At 50.6% G+C, this 17,842-nt stretch overlaps 1 protein-coding gene across 5 annotated transcripts in view; it reads right to left on the bottom strand.

The window, feature by feature from the left end:
* Window positions 1–10,996: 10,996 nt before the first annotated feature.
* CCDC134 (coiled-coil domain containing 134) overlaps window positions 10,997–17,842 on the bottom strand; it is a 17,358-nt gene continuing 10,512 nt past the window's right edge. For 3 of the 5 annotated variants that reach the window (XM_028485924.2, XM_028485927.2, XM_024127161.3), the window contains one exon: window positions 10,997–13,501. In XM_028485924.2, the coding sequence (XP_028341725.1) occupies window positions 13,376–13,501 (126 nt within the window). In that variant the 3' untranslated portion in view covers window positions 10,997–13,375. The remainder of the gene's footprint in view (window positions 13,502–17,842) is intronic. The other 2 variants (XM_028485926.2, XR_003678618.2) reach the window with 2 other exon arrangements.

Raw genomic sequence — 17,842 nt, 5'->3', positions numbered from 1 at the left:
CTTACACTTGAGTTGTGAAAGGCCTTAACGGCGCCGTACGGCACAGCACAGAAAACATAGTGGACATCTGCAACTTTTGTTTTGTCTGTCATCCTTCGACCCGACCCTCCCATCAGCACCCTGGTCTTCCTTTTGGAGAACGCCCACTGGGTGGTCTTGGTGGTAAGGCTTCCTGCCAGTCGGCTCTGATGAATGCATGATCCCACCAGGCACATGACTCTTGCAGGAATGACCCCAGGAAGCAGAGACAAGGCAGAGATCACTGAGGCAGCGCGGTCCTAAGCAGGTTGCTCCAGGCTATCCTCAGCTGGACTCTGCTGCTGAGCTGCCCTTGGCTCCAGCCCATTTTCCAAGTCTGACTCTCCAGGTTTTCTGATCAGTCCGTGCACCATCCTTCCAATAAACTCCTTTTCTGTGTGAGCTAGCCAGAGGGAGCTTCTGCTGCTTATCACCAAGCCTCCTGACTGACACAGGACACACTGAAGCAGGACAGGGACCTGATCAAAGCTGTGTTTGAGGAAGACAACAAACAACAGTCATCAAGAGTATAGCCTGCAAATCACCCGAGCACAGTGGTCAAGCCTTCCAAAGTGGCTGTACCCTGGTGGGGCTCTTAGGCACATTAAAGTTTGAGACCCTCTGTTCTACACTGTACTATGGCCACACTGAATCACATATGCCCAGAACATGCCAAATCATTCCCAACTTTGGTCCAGCTCTGTCAAAATGAACATCTTGCCTTTCCAAATTCTCCTTTCTAAAATGCCGTTCACTCACCCTTCACAACTCAGCTCAAATGCCAAAGTCTCTGTGAAGATTTTCCTACTTCCCTTCCTTAGTGCTCCAAAAACTTGGAGCTTGTTTCTCTGTTCTGGCCTCTTCTGCATTTTGCTTTGTATTCTGACTGGCTGCTTAGATGTCAGCTCCGTGAAAGTTGGGACTGTTTCGTTCATCTCTAACACCCCAGAGTCTAGTGACGTGCTGCGAATGTAGTGGATACTCACGCTGAACTGGAATGAGCACAATTTTTTAAATTAAATTTAAAAATTTTAAAACAACTTTCTGACCAGAACAGGGGCTCCTAGACAGGCTTCCTGAGTCAGGGCATCTCCCACCTCATTCCCACAGGGAAGGGAAGAGTACAGGAGCCCATGTCAGAAGGCCCAAGTTCAACTCCTGACTTCACTTCACGAGCCCAGTAAACCTTGGGCAAATCATTTTATCTGTCTCTATGTCTTCATCTGCAAAATGGATACAAATGGATATAAAAATCAAGCGCCTCACAGCACTGTTAGGAAGACAAATGTATCAGAAGGACTTCTGTAAAGTGTAAGGCCTCGTAGGAATGTTCACACTTAGGAAGAAGCATTATTTCCACTTGTTGCTATGGGATGGTGAGGTCCTGAGCCGGGAAGACACCAGCTTAACAAGGCAGCTCCACATCTGGTTCAGCAGCCGGAGGAATTCCATCACTGCTCCAAACTAGACCCTGAACCCAAGAGACCAGATGCAGAAGCCAGATTACAAGGGACATTTAGACATGTATTCATTAGCAATTCCAAAGGCCTGAGAGATGCAGAAAGAGTTCTGTTTTCCAGTTTCCAAGCCCTTCAATGGTTTAGGATTAGTTTCTAAACAGAGGTTCCCCAGAGAGCCTTACTTTGAGGCCCCAGCCTCTGGGATCTGCCACTCTTTAAAAAATTCCATCATGTCAACCAAGTTTAACCCTTGAGGCTTGTGGTCCAGAAGTGGAACACTTTACCCTGTTCTGTGACTGCTCCTGTGTCCCATCCACCACCCCACGAAAGCCCTTTCAAAAGGAAAAGAACAAACATTCCAAAACTGTGTTCTAAAAAAGGGCCCTTGGTCCTAAGAGTCAACTTGCAAATTGTAGTTCCTCATTCATTCTCAGATAGAGTCAAAGAGAATGTTATTTTCTGCCCTCTTCCTTTTATGTGCTGTAGCTCACTCAAGTCTTACAACACCTGTGATGCAGACATCCCCACTCCCCACCCCACAGCAGAAACTAAGGCTTAGAGAAGTGCTGCAGGACCCAGGGGAAGTCACTTGAAGTGCCCAGCACAGGGCAGACCCTTCCTGATAAACACATGTGGTCTGAATGTGTACCTGAGCAGAGGATCCTGCGTCTCTCCAGCCTCAGCCCACCACTCCACCTTGTGTTCACAAGTCTGAAGCCCGCTACATCAGATGGGGATTTGGCACGGAGTAGAGGAAAAGTACATGGGTTTTGGAGTTGGACTCGTGTGGACCGAGGTCACCATTTTATGACTTACTAGTTGTGAGCTGGGTCTCAGTTTCTTCATCTGTAACACACCGTGGAGTTGAAGAAAAAATTAAGAGCAGAAGACAATGTAGGTAAAGGGCCATACACACTGTGTGAGGATAGGGGCCTTGCTTACCCTGCTAGTGCTGTACCCAGAGCCCAGCACAAAACAGGCCCTCTGTAAGGGTCTTAACTGCCGGTCTAACCAGACACGGTGCTGGGCACGTAGTGGGCACTGCCTACAGTGTGATTTCAAAACCTGATGAAGGATGGAAAAGTAGCAGTGACTGCAGAGACAGTCAGTAATTAATAAAGAATGAGACAGTCACCTTCACCTAGAGAACTGATGCACCTCAGGATAAATGACAGTACACTTGTAGGATCAAGATGAAACGTTCCCATATTCGTTATCGAATACAGTGTGTGTCTGTAAGAAGAATCACACAACGGAAAACAGCAATCACGAGTCAATTTCAGTCCTGCCCCACAAATAAGCACAGAAGGCCCACCCAACTAGCTCAGAAAAACTACCACGCTTGACTTTTAAAAGTTCAAGGGAAAGTACTGTGAGAAGTGAGGCTATTCATAACAAAAGGGCATTTCCTAAAACATCTGCAGATGTTGGTGAAAGGTGGTCTGAAGAGAATTAGAATGAAAGGAAGCAACTTCCAGAACACTATTTATAGGAATGGAGAGCCCCAAAGAATTTTTATGTGAGGATGGAGGATGCACTGAAATTCTGGGGCAGCAAGGGCTGCCACCAAGACACCAAGAAAAGGAACCCAGACAGAAGAGAGTCCCACTGAAACAATGTAAAGCACGAAGTCATTTTTCAAGTCCCCCAAGGCAGGGGGCTGAAAATAAGGAACTGCTGTACCTTCAGGAGCAATTTTAAAAGTATAGAGAGCAAGCAAACCAGACAAAGGATCACTCCAAGAAACCCAAGGCAGCAGAGGAGTAAAAGAGTCGCAACCGCCAGGGTCCTGCGCAAGCAAAGGGAACATCAGCGGCACAGGAAGGGATGTGCTCAGAAAGCTCCGTCCAGTGGTCTCAAGTATAGAAAAGAAATATGAGGAACCAGGAGGCCAGGACAGAGGGGTCTATACATGTGCATTGTTGGGGGGCTGGGGCAGCATCAGCCCTTAACTGGCATACATGTGGCAAAGAGACGGGCAGAATAGGGACTAGAGTTCCAGACTCTAGCCGGAAGCTGAGAAGGACAGGCCCTCTGCTCCACACTGGTGGGGGAGTAAACTTGTACATCCAGTGCAGAGAGCAGTTTGACAGGATCTATCAAAACCACAAACGAGCCAGAAGAGAATGTTAGTTCCTGCCCCTTCCTTTCATATGTTTTATCTCATTTGACTGTTACAGCACCTACGGTGTAGACATCACCATCCCACCCTGACACAGCAAACCCACTTCTGGTCATTTATCCTGCTCTAACACCTGCACATGTGTGAAATGATAAATTTACACAGCTATTAGCCACAGCATGTTTTTCATAGTGAGACTGGAAACACCCTCAAATGTCCATCAAAAAGGGACTGGATGAATTAATTACAGTGCAGCCATACAATGGAAAACCATGCAGCAGTGAAAAAGATTGGAAAGATCTCTAAGATACATTGTTAAGTGAAAAAAAAAAAAGGGTAAGCTGCAGAAGAACACAGCTTATAGCATGCTATTTGTGAAAAATAAAAAGGGGGGCAAAAATGAAAATCCATACTTGTTATTTGCTTCTATTTGCATTAAGTTTTGAAGGATGTAAAAGAAACTAAAAAATTCATAACTTGGGGTTGTGGGCCCTAAGCAGATGGTGACAGGGCTGGGGGCAAGACTTTTCACAGTACCCTTTCATACTTTTTATTTTGTCATATGAATGTATCACCTTTTTGAAAAAATTAAAATATTTTCCAAGTGGTAAGTTCCAATCACCACAGTAATTTATTACACTGGAAAAGTTTTAAAAAAATGAAAGGGCTACAGCTGGCAGTGTGTAAGAGCTGTCACCCAGCTCTTCACTTGAAGAGTCCTAGACGAGAAACACACACCAACGAACTAACTCCAAAGTGATCTGCTCATCTGTGTTCAGGGCAACAGTACTTATGTTAATGAAAAACTGCAAATGATGCAAATGTTCCACAGGGACATGGATAGGTATTTGCTCCCTCAGATGAATTACACCGGATCACAGGGAATTATACCTCAACTGTTTCAACATACAGCAACCTGTAAGTGAAAATGTTGTAACATTTCATGTTCACGTTAATAAAGTTCAGATAAGAATCCAGCAGGATAGACAATTTGATATTCAGGGAGCGCTATTTGAATAAAGTTGCTTAAGAACTTCTTTTTTTAATTATGAAATTGAGGAAAGAAAAGATCTATTCGCTATAGGAGCAAAAATACACTTATTAAAAAATGCCAAGACCTGAGCTGAGGATGAGAATGACAGAAAAGACTGACATGAGAGGCAGGCAGTGCTCAAGAACATTGGGCCAAAGGCCCGGGTGTGAATGCAACAACGTTTGTCAAGGGCGAAACCAAACAGACCCAGGAAGAAGGAGAAACCCCAGGAGACTGGTTCAGTGGTCTGAGCAACCCTAGAAGATGTATCCCACGAAATGGAACTGGATAAGACCAGGCGCTAAAAACTGGTAGAAAATAAATAAGCTAAGAGCAGCAGCAGCTCTTTCAAGCCAAACACTAGCAACAGTGATACATATTCTAGTGTCAAGAGAAAGCTTACATCTTCAAAAAGGGGTAAAAAGTAGACCTATGCTTCACCTCACTGAGCAGTTTTTCCGAAGTATGACTCACTGGAGAAACATGAAGCCAGTTTCTACCCATCTCCTCACCTCCCTGCCAGTGGTGTGCTGGCCACACCTTCCCCGACACAGGCTGGCCACTCCGATCTTCCCAGTGATGTGGACACCTCGACTAGGGGCCCACCCGACACCTCAACCTGAAGTGCCTTCCTTTCGTCGTTAGACACACCTTTACAGAGCGCCTCTTCGGTGCCAGATGGAACTGACTGCTGGGAGAAGCCAGCAGAGGCCCAAGACAGTGCCACCCAAAGGCTCAGGAACAGCAAGCTGCTCTGCAGCCTAGGGTACAGCCTGGGCTACCAGCAGGAGGACTGCATGAATGTAGGTATCTGACTCTGTGAGCCCTTCAGAGCCCACCAAGCAGGGACAGTGACTGCCAGCCCAGGCCATCAACGTCCATCATCGTGGAGTTCAGCGCACCAACGACAAAGACGAGAGCCCACGAGTTTTCAGAGAAAACATGTCACACACAGAGGGTCAGGAATCAAAATGGTATCAGATTTCTCAACTACGGGAAGCTAGAAAACAATGAGGCAATGCCTTCATCCTAAAATTCTAAACCCACCCAAACTATCAAATTGGAGACGTCAGAATAAAGATATTTTTAGATAGGTAAAGCCCCCCAAATTTACCTCTAAAGTACACTTCCTTAGGAAGCTACTGGAGGATGTGCTCCATCAAAACAAGGGAGTAAAAAAAAAAACAAGAACTAGGGAACAAGGGCTTCAACATCGCCCCCGACCCCGGGTGATGGTTAAGGGTAGACCCAGGATAAGTGCGAAACAGCAGACCTAGACAACCATCAGATGGGGCAAAAAGAGGGAAGGCTCCAGGAGAGACATCAACAAGGGCGATAAAAGGAACTGACCACCAAATTGAGTTTCTGTCACAAGATTTAAGGCTGCATTAGTTACGGGAACATGGAAAGTAAGCAAGTGAATAAATGGGGCTACTATGAGCGCTAGGAAAAAACAAACAGCAACAAAAACCGTAGAGGATCTACCCAAGAGAAAAGAAAACATACGTCCACAGAAAAACCTGTACCGCATGCTCACAGCAGCTTCATTTATAATAGCCAAAAAGTGGAAACCACCTAAACGTCCAACAACTGATGAATGGATAAACAAAACATGGTGTATCCATATAAGGGAACACCGTGCTGCAACACGGATGAACTTCAACGTTATGCTAAGTGAAGAAGGCCACATATTGTATGATTGCATTTATATGAAATGTCCAGAATAGGCAAATCCATGAGGACAGAAAGTAAATTAGCTCACTGAAAAGTTTCTTCAACCTTCTCCACGGAGAACAACTCTCACTCCTGACTTTGTTCTGGTTTACCTGGCCTTGGACCACCTCATCTGACTGCTGTGTCAAAGGTGGATCTCCTAATTGCCAAATCCCACGAGTCCTTTCATGGCCTTGTCATCCTTGCTGTCTTCTGCAGCACTATCTCCATCATCCACTAACTGCTCCTCAGAAAGCTCACTTCCCCTTAGGTTATTATGTTTCCCTCACTTGATCTGACCTTCGGTTCCATCTTCTCCTCTCACCTCTATCCTCAACTCATCAATATGGGTGGGTGACTGTCCTCAGTCTCCATCCCGTTTTAACCTTCTCTTATCTGCCTCCCATTTCCTACTAGCACCTCAATTTCAGTCCATTTCAGTCCATCAGACAAATTTTCATCACCTCTCCAAACCAGCTCTTCCTGCTGGCTTCTGAGCCTTCCCAATGCCCAGGATCAAAGCCTTAATGGGATCTTAGAATTCCACCTCTGCTCTGCCTTCAGGGCCAAGTTTCACTGAGGCCATGTCCTGTCACATCCAGCACCTTGCACAATGGCCACTTCTTATCCCCATTCCATCACCCTCTTAGGATCATCACCTCACACCCACATGGCTGCCTCCTAGAGGCTGGCATGCCCTCTCGAGGTGGCACATACCCTCTCTCCCCCACTACCCACAGCGTCTCTTCTTCCTCACCCAACCAGCTCCTAGAAGCATCTGGGCTGGCCAGCTCTGACCTAACCCAACACCAAGGGCTGAGTCTAGTATAACTTAGAATACTGCCTAGCTCAAGGTCCCTGGATTCATTCAGGCATTCCACAAATATTTAATTCTAGGTGAAAGAAACAAAATGAAGGCCCTGGCCCTCATGGGGCTGATGTTCTGGAGGGAGATGGATGGGTAAGTTTTCAGGGATATTTGTGCCTGCAGACCACTGGCCTTCAGCCCACCCAACCCTTCTTTCCTCTAAGACCCAGGTCCAGGGCCATCTCCTTGGTGTGGTCTTCCTGGTAAGCCAGGCTTTACCAAGTTCCCTCCATGCTTACTTTCACTAACTGCTCTGCATAATTGTGAGCTGTTCTATAATCAGCACTACAGTTTTATTATTATTCATCTCAAGCTCCACAAAGCCATAAAATTCTATCTTTCCCATCTTTTCATGTTCCCTACAGCTCAGAAACTACAGCTGGCACTTGAATACTTGTTGAACAGTGAAGACAGGGAGCCATTTTCCCCCAAATCTAATAAGGAGCCCCGTGAAGCCACAGAACCACGGTGGTAGTTTCCACAACATACGTATTACTCAGAAATCTACAGGGATAAGGTTATTACTTAACCACCAGCTACTTTAACACATTACAAATTAAGACAAATAAGTATCAGTTTTGGAATGGGAATGCAAAATGCACATGAATTTCTTTGTGTGAGGTTGCTAGTAGGCAGCTTTGGACATGCTCCTTACTGGCTGTGTAACCTTGGGTAAGTTAATGAACTGCCTTGAGCCTCAGTTTCAGGATCTATGAAGAGGGGATGAATGTAGTATAACAAGCAGTCTCTACCTGATAGAACTTGTTAAGGATTGAGAACATTAATGTGCAATGACTGCTTAACACGGTGCCTGGCATATAAGTACTCAAAACAGGTTTCCAAGAACCTCCCTCCCCCATTTGTCAACACATTTCTGTATTTCTCAGCACTCAGTGGAAAAGTCTGTAGTTAGACTTGGGGCGTCATTTAAGGGTCTTACCAAACTGTCTGGATGACCAAAATCAGACAGTAAAGTCAGGCCAAGGGGTGAAATGTTACAGAAGCAAAATGGGGAACGGATTCTTTTCAATTCGCTGTTGCCACTATCTCTTCCCCTGGAAGAGAACCTTCTGCTGCCTCAGTTTCCTCATCTGTATAATGAGATTGTAGTCATCATACCTGCCTGCAAGGCTATACTGAGATCTTGGACATGAAAGCACTTTGTAAACTCAAGAACACAATACACCTGAGTTACTGATTAAGAGTATGAGTTCTGGACAATCTAAAATGAGTGACCTTAAACAAGTTAACATCTTCTGGCCTCACTCTCCTGAAAAATGGGAGCAAAAAGAGTATCTACCTCAAGGAACTGTAGTAAGGAATAAGTGAAACAATTTAAGCATTTGGGGCCTAGAATATCAGAAGAGTCCACCTATTCAGAGTTATTATTATGATGACTAACCTATTCACTGGACTCCTCGCCCGCAAGGAGCAGATGAAAGCTTGATGGAGCAGCGACACCAACACTGGCCCAGAAGCTGTGCTCCGTAACCAGCTGGGTGACCTTGAGCAAGTCGCTGACCCTCTCCAAACTTTGGGTTCCGTGATCACAAAATGATCCCTGTGCTCCTACCAGCTCTTCCTCTCCGCTGTTAAGGTCGCCGGAACAAAGGCCACCCGCTCCCCAGCCTGTCCCCGAGGGGCCACAACTCAAAATTCCTGCTGCTCAACTCCCTTTGCAGCGCGACAGCAGGAGCGCCCGGGTCTCTTATCCCGGAGAGATGCGTCCACACTCCGCCGCCACCGCTCGCTTCATCAGCAACTTGCTTCTGCAGCCGCTCGCTGCCCAAAGTTTTCCCAGGCGCCAGGAGACTCGGCCCTGTTTCAACCCCGGGAAGACCAGGGGTGAGGGCGCGGAGCCTGGGGTCCCGGCCCGGGGAATCCCAAAGCCGCCCACGCGGCCGGGAGTGGAGTGACAGGTGCGACGCGGAGCCACCGGGCGGGCAAGCGTGACCTCGCACCGCGCGTGTAGGAGCGCGAAGGAGGCAGCGGCCGCGCGCTCTCCTCTGGCTGCTCTCGCCAGGCCCCCGCGACGCCCCCGGCTCCGCGTTCCCGGCCCCACGACCCTCGCTGCACTTCCGGACACGAGGCGCCCCGAAGCAGATCCCGCGGCCTGCCCGAGCGGAACGGCCGGGCGGGGCTCAAACCCACAGCGCCCGGAAGGGTTGGGGACAGCCGGGTCGACCGCGCCTGCCGGGTCTTCCCGCGCGAGACGGGGCTGCCGGGGGGTGGGCGCACGCGCACCCGCGCGCGCCGCCGTAACCCCTTCCTCCCCGCGCGCCCCCGCACTCCCACCCACCCACCCACCACTCACCGTCGATGTCCCCCAGGGTCAGCTCGTCGCCCAGCTCCGTGAGCGTCTCCATGGTCTCCAGACCGCCCAGCTCTCCGCTCCCGTCCATCGCCCGGCTCGATGCAGAGGAACCCCTGCCGTCCCGCTCAGGGAGACGCGGGGGCGGTGCCGCCGTCACCGCCCATGACACCCAACAGCCCCCGCCGGGTACCGCCTCACCGGCCGGTGCCAGCCGCCGCCATGTTTGCGCCGCGCGGGCGGGGCGGGGCGGGATTGCCCCGCCCCAACCCGCGCCCTCTGTGGCCCCGCCCCCAGGCCGTGCGCGCCCCCTTGTTTGTTGTCAATGGGACCAGGCTTGTCCTGGCCAATCGGCGCGCGAAGCGGCGCGTGGGGTGATGGCGCGTCAACGATCAGCAGCTCAGATTTGCATATCGAGGCCCCTCCCCTGGCGGCCTCTTAGCGAATGCGAAGAGAAGCCTCCAGGTCCTCAGCCCAACCTCCTTCCCGTGTTTAAAGGAACCGCTCCCTTTTCTGTTGGTTCGGCTCCACAAGCTACTCCATCCACCCGCTGGGGAATGAAGGGTTAACACTTTCCACCCCGCGCCCGCCGGGCGCCCCCAGAGTAAGCCTTGAGCACATTACGTCATCGTCCCAGCTGTCTCTCCCTCACCCTAGCCCCCGCCCCCCACTGCCCCCGAGCCCGCTTGGGAGGCGGGTAGAATCAAAACTGGACCTCAGCACTGGGGCCCGGAGGAGTATGGAGATCGTTCACGTCGCGTTTCTCCCAAGCCCCTTACAAAGGCGGCTACCGAAGCTCGCGAACCGCCCAAGTACGGAGCTTATTTTTACAAACCGTGCGCCCTTGCACCTGCCGCGACCACGCGCTTACTCCAGCTGCCTCACCCCGGGTACCTCAGAATCTCCTGCAGTCCTTTAAAATAATGCCAGTGCCCGGAACCACCACAGGCATTCTGAGGTGGGTTCCGAGCACATCTTGACAAAGTTCCGCAGGGATTCTGAGGCGCAACCCACCCACGGATTCCCACTCCTTCAGCCACCAGCACTTCCAGTGTTGCAGTTGGTCACGATGTAAACAACTGTGCAGGTTTCTAGGAATTTATACTAAGGAATAAACGTATGGGTGCTCAGAGAAGTGCACCCTCAAAGGAGCTCATCAGAGTCCGCTGTAACTGGGAAAAATTGGGAAGCCCAATAAGAACCTGATGAATATACCTGTTGACAAAGACTTCCACGATATATTGTTAAAAGGGAACACTATGTTTCCTGCTAGTCTGTGAGAGGTAGCAGTTGCTTTGTTGTCAAGACTTAAGAGTTCAAAGGCTGGGTGGAGGCAGCCATGTGGATTCACTTACAAACCGTGTGACTTTGGGCTGGTTAAATAACTTTTTTTTTTCTCTCAGTTTTTTCATCTCTAAAACGGGGGTAACAGTGCACCCTTGTAGTGGTGAAGATTAAGTGAGATCATGAACACTCATTTGACAATATTTATTGAACATTTCTGTGGCAGGCAAAGAGACAGTTCCTGCCCTCTGAGAGCTTCCAGTCTGGTGAAGAAAACAGACATTGGTATTTAAGACAAAACCTAAAATTATGAGGAGAGAACTGCATCTGGCATAGCTAGGGGAACAAACAACACGGACAAAGGCCCCGAGGCAAAAGGAGCTGATGCAAGCCAGCACTTGGAATAAGTCCTGACACACAGTGCCCATACAAGGTAGCTACTGTAATTGAAAAGTTACATGTGATCTGTGTGTCACATGAAGGACAAAAAGGATGGAAGGCCCAAGAGCTGAGTGTCAGTGATGGTTATGGGAATGGTGGGATTTAGGGTGAATTTTACTTTCTTCTTGGTATTTCAGTATTACTTACTTTTTATAACTAACATGTATAACATAATAAAGTACCTTATTTGGGGGGGAAAAAGACAAGAAAGTTCTTTTCATTGTTTACATGCAGGAAGGTTGGTATAGATTATACTAGTCTCACCCTGAAACAGAAAACCAAACCCTGCTGCCATGCTCTGGACCAGGCACTGAGCTGGACAGTGCCACCTGCAACTCCACCATTCAGTGGCTCTCACAGGGCTCCCCACAGTGGGGGGTGACTGTTTGCTGGCATACCATATGACTCACTTTCACTTTGGTCCAATGCCTTCCTGTCCCAGAGCCTCAGTAACCCTCTGCAGAGGACTACCTGAGTACCAGGAGGTCAGGTAAACGGGCACAGTGCCTCCCACTCTGCAGCTGTTCCCACAGCTCCCAGCTGGAGCTGCCCAGGGAAGAGAGCAGAGTGGTTCTGTTTGTACCTTTGAAGGTGTTAGATGGGAAAACTTGGGCCCACTGGAGGGTGGAGAGGAAGGGATCAACCAAGATGGTGAGAAGTGAAGGTGTAGAAGGAAGAACCCAGGAGGATAAAGATGCTAAATGGGACAGAGGTGAACACAAGACTGGGCTCCTCTCTTTGGCTGTGCATATAGTGGGTGCTCAGCAAATCTACGGGATGACCGAAGAACCATCAGAGAAGGGCTCTTGTCACTGAGAAGCCAGGCCCCAACCTCAGAGAAGCAGTTTAGGGCTGGCCAGAGGGTTCAGACATTATCAAATTCATTACACCAATGAAGTCACAGCACAGGGAAGGGGTGGGCCAGGGTCACTCAGCAAGTCTGATGGGCTAAGACCCTGGGTCTCCCTTGGGCACTGTTAGTGGTAGAGGGTTGGGGATAGTTGTGTGTCTCTCCCCTGGCTTGGCAAAGTCAAAGAGACAGAGCTAGAATTCCCCCCAGGGAGCCCCTCCCTTCTCTGCCTGGAAGGGATATGACAAGGGCGGCTGCCCACTCAGGGCCTAACTCCCTCTGCAGCTTCCCTGCTCCATGGCCCTGGCCTTTTCTTACACACCTCCTGACACAGGGAGCTTGCTGTCTGATCAATCCAGCCTGGAGCAGCCCTACCATTACAAAGCACAGCCTCCTGCAGAGCTGCAGCCTGTCCCCCAAGAGCCCCCACCCGCAGGCTACGGTCTCCCTGCGCTGCCAAAGAGGACAAGTTGATTCTTCCCCGCGCCTGCGCAACGACTGTCCCTGGATATCTGAGGACAGAGATCATGCTGCTCCAAGGCTGTCTTGGGCTAAACACCCTCCCAGGATACTTCTGGTCCCTTCTCAACACTGATCCCTTGTCCATGACAGTGCTGAGAAGGGAACTGGAGGTCAAAGCCAAGCCCCTACTTTGCTGCCCTGCCAGGGCTTGAGGCTCCTCCTCTGAGGAGGAATATCCTCTAAGGTGGTCTCTACATCTGAGGGCCCCCTATCCCCTGACCCAGGCTCCTCTCACCTGCCCCATGGAGAGGCTCACAGCTCCCTGGGGCCCAAACCAACCTGCTAGCCCAGAGCATTTGCTGGCTTTTATTGTCTCTGCAGGGGACAACTGTGCCAGGCAACTCAGTGACACAGTGGGGCCAGCAGCAGGCATGACACCTCCACACATGGCTCAGAGCCTAGTTCTGCTGCCTCGCCAGGAAGGGCAGCAGCCAGCCGGTCAGTGGTCCTAACCCAGCGGGACAGTCCAGCCCAGGATCCCTCCTGCTCCCCCCAGCGTCTCTACAGGGTTAGGTCTGCAGCATAGCGCCCTCTGAAGGCTCCCTTGGCACCCCTCCAGGGAGGTCCCTGGGAAGAAATGCAGCCCTCTGCGGCCCAGTCCCTTCGGCTGGGGCTCAGAGCCGGCTCCAAGGGGCTGAGCAAACTCGGCCTCCCCTCTCACAGGGGCCAGCTCTCACCACCAGTCATACCACTGCGTTCTCTTCCTCCCGACTGGCCTCCTCCTGGCCCCTTGAACCCTGGGATGCTCCAGGGCTATAACTCGGACTGGGATCTTGAGATCCGAGGGCCTTTTCGGATCTCTTTCCGCTTCTCCTCTTTCTTCCGGCGTTTCTCCTCTCCTCTCAGGGCCTTCTGGAAAGGGTCACTGCTGGTGATGAACTGAGGGGAAGAGCAGAGCGGTCTGATTAAGTCTGCTGGCAGCAAAGAGTTCCCTCTGAGCTAGGCTGTTGTGGGGACAGGAAGGTCACTTAGACACAGGCCCTGCCCTCGGGAAGCCCACAGACATGGAGATAGTTAAATGGGCTTGGGGAAACTGCTGAGCGGGTCTTGAAAGATAAGCAGGAGCTTGCCAAGCAAACAGGACTAGGGAAGAGGACATTCCAAGCAGAGGGACAGGTGCTGAACCTGCATGGCGCATCTGAGAAACAACAGAAAGACTCCGCTCAGGGTGAAGGGGCTGAGTGCCGAAGACCACCACAGACCCCCAGAACCCTGAGGAGGAGACAGCAGCCAGCAAGAGTTAAGACAACAGGGGTCCTGCCGCTTGCGAATAAGTTGCAACGTCTAGGCAAGGGAGTGTACAGGAAGCAGGTGGGCCAGAGGTTAAACCGGCAGACCCTGAAAGAGGTGGAAAGACGACAACAGTGGTGCCCAGACTCGTGGCTTCCACAGTGGACGCACGGTGGTACCCAGTGAGGAGATGGAAACACAGGGCGAGCTGGGTAGGAGGAGGATGAGGACTTCAGCCGGGGTCATCCCCAGGCCCTCTGCTCTTCTTCCCCCACTCTCCAGACCGGCTCATCTGATCCCAGGGCTTCCGTTCCACCTCTATGGTCAGTTACCACTCAAATGTGCATCTCCCTATCTAAATGCCTGCCTGACACCTCCACTAATGTGCAAACGTGCCCCAAGCCCAGCATGGCTCCCTCTCCCTAAAACCCAGTCCGCTTCCAGAGTCTCTGTCCTCATGAACAGCAGTGCCCCACAACCCTGTCGAGGCAAGTAGGGCAGAGACCAAGCACTCCCCCCACCCCCACCCCTACCCCTCACAGTCCATTGCCAAGACCTGGCCCATTTTACCCCCTAAGTCTCAAACCTGTCTACTTCTCTCTGCCTCGTCTATCCTACTGCTACCCCCATCACCTCCCCCACCGCCCTCCTGATAAATCTGGGCATCTCCCAGGGTCTCTCCACACCCTCTTTGGCCCCTCTTAAGCCATTCTCCTCACTGCAGTGAGCTACTTTCATAATGTAAGTCTGACTCCTGCTTAAACCCTTCCACGACTCTCCATTACTCTCAGGACAAGGTTCCACACAGCTGCATCTGCAGGCCCCCCCTGCCCCCGCTTCCTCCTCCCTCACTTCTGGTCCCTGGGTTCCTTCGCTCCCACTTCCAGGCCTCTGCACGTGCTGTGGCTCTTCCCAGCCCCCACCCCCTCTGCCACATTAGCTCCAGCTCAGCTGTCACCGTCCTTGGGGACCTGCCCGGGCACCCGGCTGGGGCTGCCTCCTCTGCTTCCTTCTCAGGGCTTCTCCCCTGCCACCACCTGCCTCTGTGACCCCCTGCTTCGTGCCTGTTGCCCCCACTGGACCACACTCTCCACGAGGACAGGCGGATCATGTCGGATGCTGCTCACTGAGCCACAAGCCCCCAGTGCAGGGCCTGACGGGCTTATAGATGGCACTTAGCATGTATTTTTTAAATGAATGAATGAATCACGTTAGAATATGAGATACAATAGTACCCAAAACTCAGGTAACTTTGTTGTGAAATACACCCATTTTATTTGTTCATACGATAAATCTGATAAATGTTTGATCAAGGTAGACGTTAAAAACAAATTAGGGGCTCCACCTTGTGGAGTAATCCACCTACCATGTTAGACTGAACCACAAGTCTGGAAGATGGGGTGAAGTCAGAGAAGTGCAGCCCAGAGAGGGTAAGTGATCTGCTCAAGTTACACAGCTAGTTCCAACTGGGGCTAGCCCCCAGGCCTCCCACTTCCCTGACCAGTGCTTTCCCTATCACACTCTGCTTCCTACCCCTACAAGTTAATTCTGATCCTCTTGGGAGGAAGGAGGAGCTGGGAGACCCCTCAAGCCACAGAGGACTCCACACTCTTGGCTCTGGCTTGGGGAAGGACAAGTCAAGAGATCCTGGCCCCACCAGCCCCAGCTAGGTGGGTCAGAAGAGAAACAATGCCTATCCCTTTCCTGGATCTCCTCCCCGCTAGGTCTGGCTAACGCCTACTTTAAATTCTGATGTTAACCTCGAGTGGACCCTTCGTGTTGCCTGACAATCCAGAATGTTTCCCTGGTCTACCCACTCTCCTGCTCTCCTAGACACACCTTCTCCTCGAACCTCCATCACGCCTCCCCTCCTCACTTGCAGCCCATGACCTTGCTTCCCGTTCCAAAGAGAACGGAAACACTCAGAAGACAACTTCCGCAAGCTCCCAGCACCATACCCACCAGCCCACTTGCTGCTGTGCCCACACTGCTCTTCCAGGCTAGGCCACGCCTCCCCCCAGGCACCAGCTCTCCTCTCCCCACTACCTTCCTCAGGGATGAGGCTCCAGCAACTCTCCTAACCCTGCACCATCGGTTCTTCCTCCCTAATAGGTTGGGGGGGGGGGGTCCCATCAACATGCAAATGTGCTGTAGTCTCTCCCATCACACTAAACTTTCCCCTGGAACCCACACCCTCCTCCAGCTAGTCTCCCGTTGATCTGCTCCCCTTGAAAACAAAACCTTTATGATAAGCGACAAGGATACACTGTACAACATTGGGAATTATAGCCATCATCTTGTAATAACTTTTAATGCAGTATAGTCTGTAAAAATACTGAATCACAGGCTTCCCTGGTGGCGCAGTGGTTAAGAATCCAGCTGCCAATGCAGAGGATGCAGGTTCGAGCCCTGGTCCGGGAAGATCCCACATGCCGTGGAACAACTACGCCCGTGCGCTCCAACTACTGAGCCTGTGCTCTAGAGCCCGCGTGCCACAACTACTGAAGCCCGCATGCCTAGAGCCCATGCTCCGCAACAAGAGAAGCCACCGCCGTGAGAAGCCTGCACGCCACAACCAAGCGTAGCCCCTGCTCGTCGCAACTAGAGAAAGCCCACGTGCAGCAACAGAGACCCAACACAGCCAAAAATAAAAATAAATAAATTTTTTAAAAAACTGAATCACTATGCTGTACACCTGAAACATAAAAAAAAAAGAAAAATTCTTCAAAAGCGTCACCTGTACTTGATGGGATGCGTCCACTTCCTTTCCTCTCATTTACTCCAAACTCAGTCTTTCGTCCCCACCACTCAACCAAAACAGCTTTTACTGAGATCTCTGATGGAATGTCTCCATGCTGCTAAATCCAGTGGCTGATTCTCAGCCTCATCTTCCTTGACCCTCCAGCAGCATCTGACAAGAAGATCACTTCCTCCTTCTTGTCACTTTCCTCACATGGCCTCTGGGAAATTATTCCCTCTTGGGTTTGCTACACTAGCACTGACTGATCCGTCTTGGGGTGCTTTGCTAGTTCCTCCTCATTCTCCCATCTCTATGTGCAGGCACATCTCAGGCCTCAGTCCTCAGACCACTGCTATATGTGCCCTGCCCCTCTGCTACTCTCACATTTGTAGCTCTAGCTTTAAGCTCTTCCCTGAAATCCAGTCATATACCCAGTCGCCTCCTTGACATCTTCATTCAGATGCCCATCAGGTCCAGAAACGAGGTCTTGATCCCCGATCCAGCCCTCGAACTTGTCCCACCAGTTTGCTCATTTTAGAAATGGCAGCCCCATTCTTCCACACACTCAGGTAAAAAATCGTCGAGTCATCCTTAATGCAGCTCTTTCACTCCAGATCTGCTTCCTTAGCGAATTTTATTGGCTCTGCCTTCAAAACAGAACCAAAATCTCACCATTCCTCGCCAGTGTCATTGTTATCACCCTGGTTCAAGCCACCATTAACTCCCAAATAGACAAGCACAGCATCCTCCTTACCAGTATCCGTCTCCTCCCTGGTCCCCCTCACTATTCCCCACACAGCAGCCAGGCTGATCCTTTAAAAGGATAAGTCAGAGACCCTCACCCTGCTCCTATGCGTCTTGGAGCCAAAGCCCTTGAGAAGACATGCGAGGGTCCTGTGCTCTGGCCTACAACTCTGACCTCACCCGATCTCACACTCTCCACCCTTCCAAATACGCTTCCAATTCAGGGCCTTTGCACTTGCTGCTCCTTCAGCCTGGAATATTCTTCCCCCAGAGACAGAGCTGGCTCCCTTGCTGTTTCACGTCTTTGCAGTAAGAACCTTCTGTGTCCAAGTCATGTGAAATAGCAACTGTATTCCCATGTTATCCCAGGAATTCCTTAATCACATTCCTCTGCTTTTTTTCTCCGTAGCCCTTATCACCACCTATCATATATATATATATATATATATATATATATATTTTTTTTTTTTTTTTTTTTTTTTTTTTTTTGGGGTTGGGGGGCCCTC

This window comes from Physeter macrocephalus, unplaced genomic scaffold (assembly GCF_002837175.3).
Source record: "Physeter macrocephalus isolate SW-GA unplaced genomic scaffold, ASM283717v5 random_514, whole genome shotgun sequence".
NCBI classification, from domain to species: domain Eukaryota; kingdom Metazoa; phylum Chordata; class Mammalia; order Artiodactyla; family Physeteridae; genus Physeter; species Physeter macrocephalus.
This window is presented reverse-complemented; position numbering and strand designations above follow the sequence as displayed.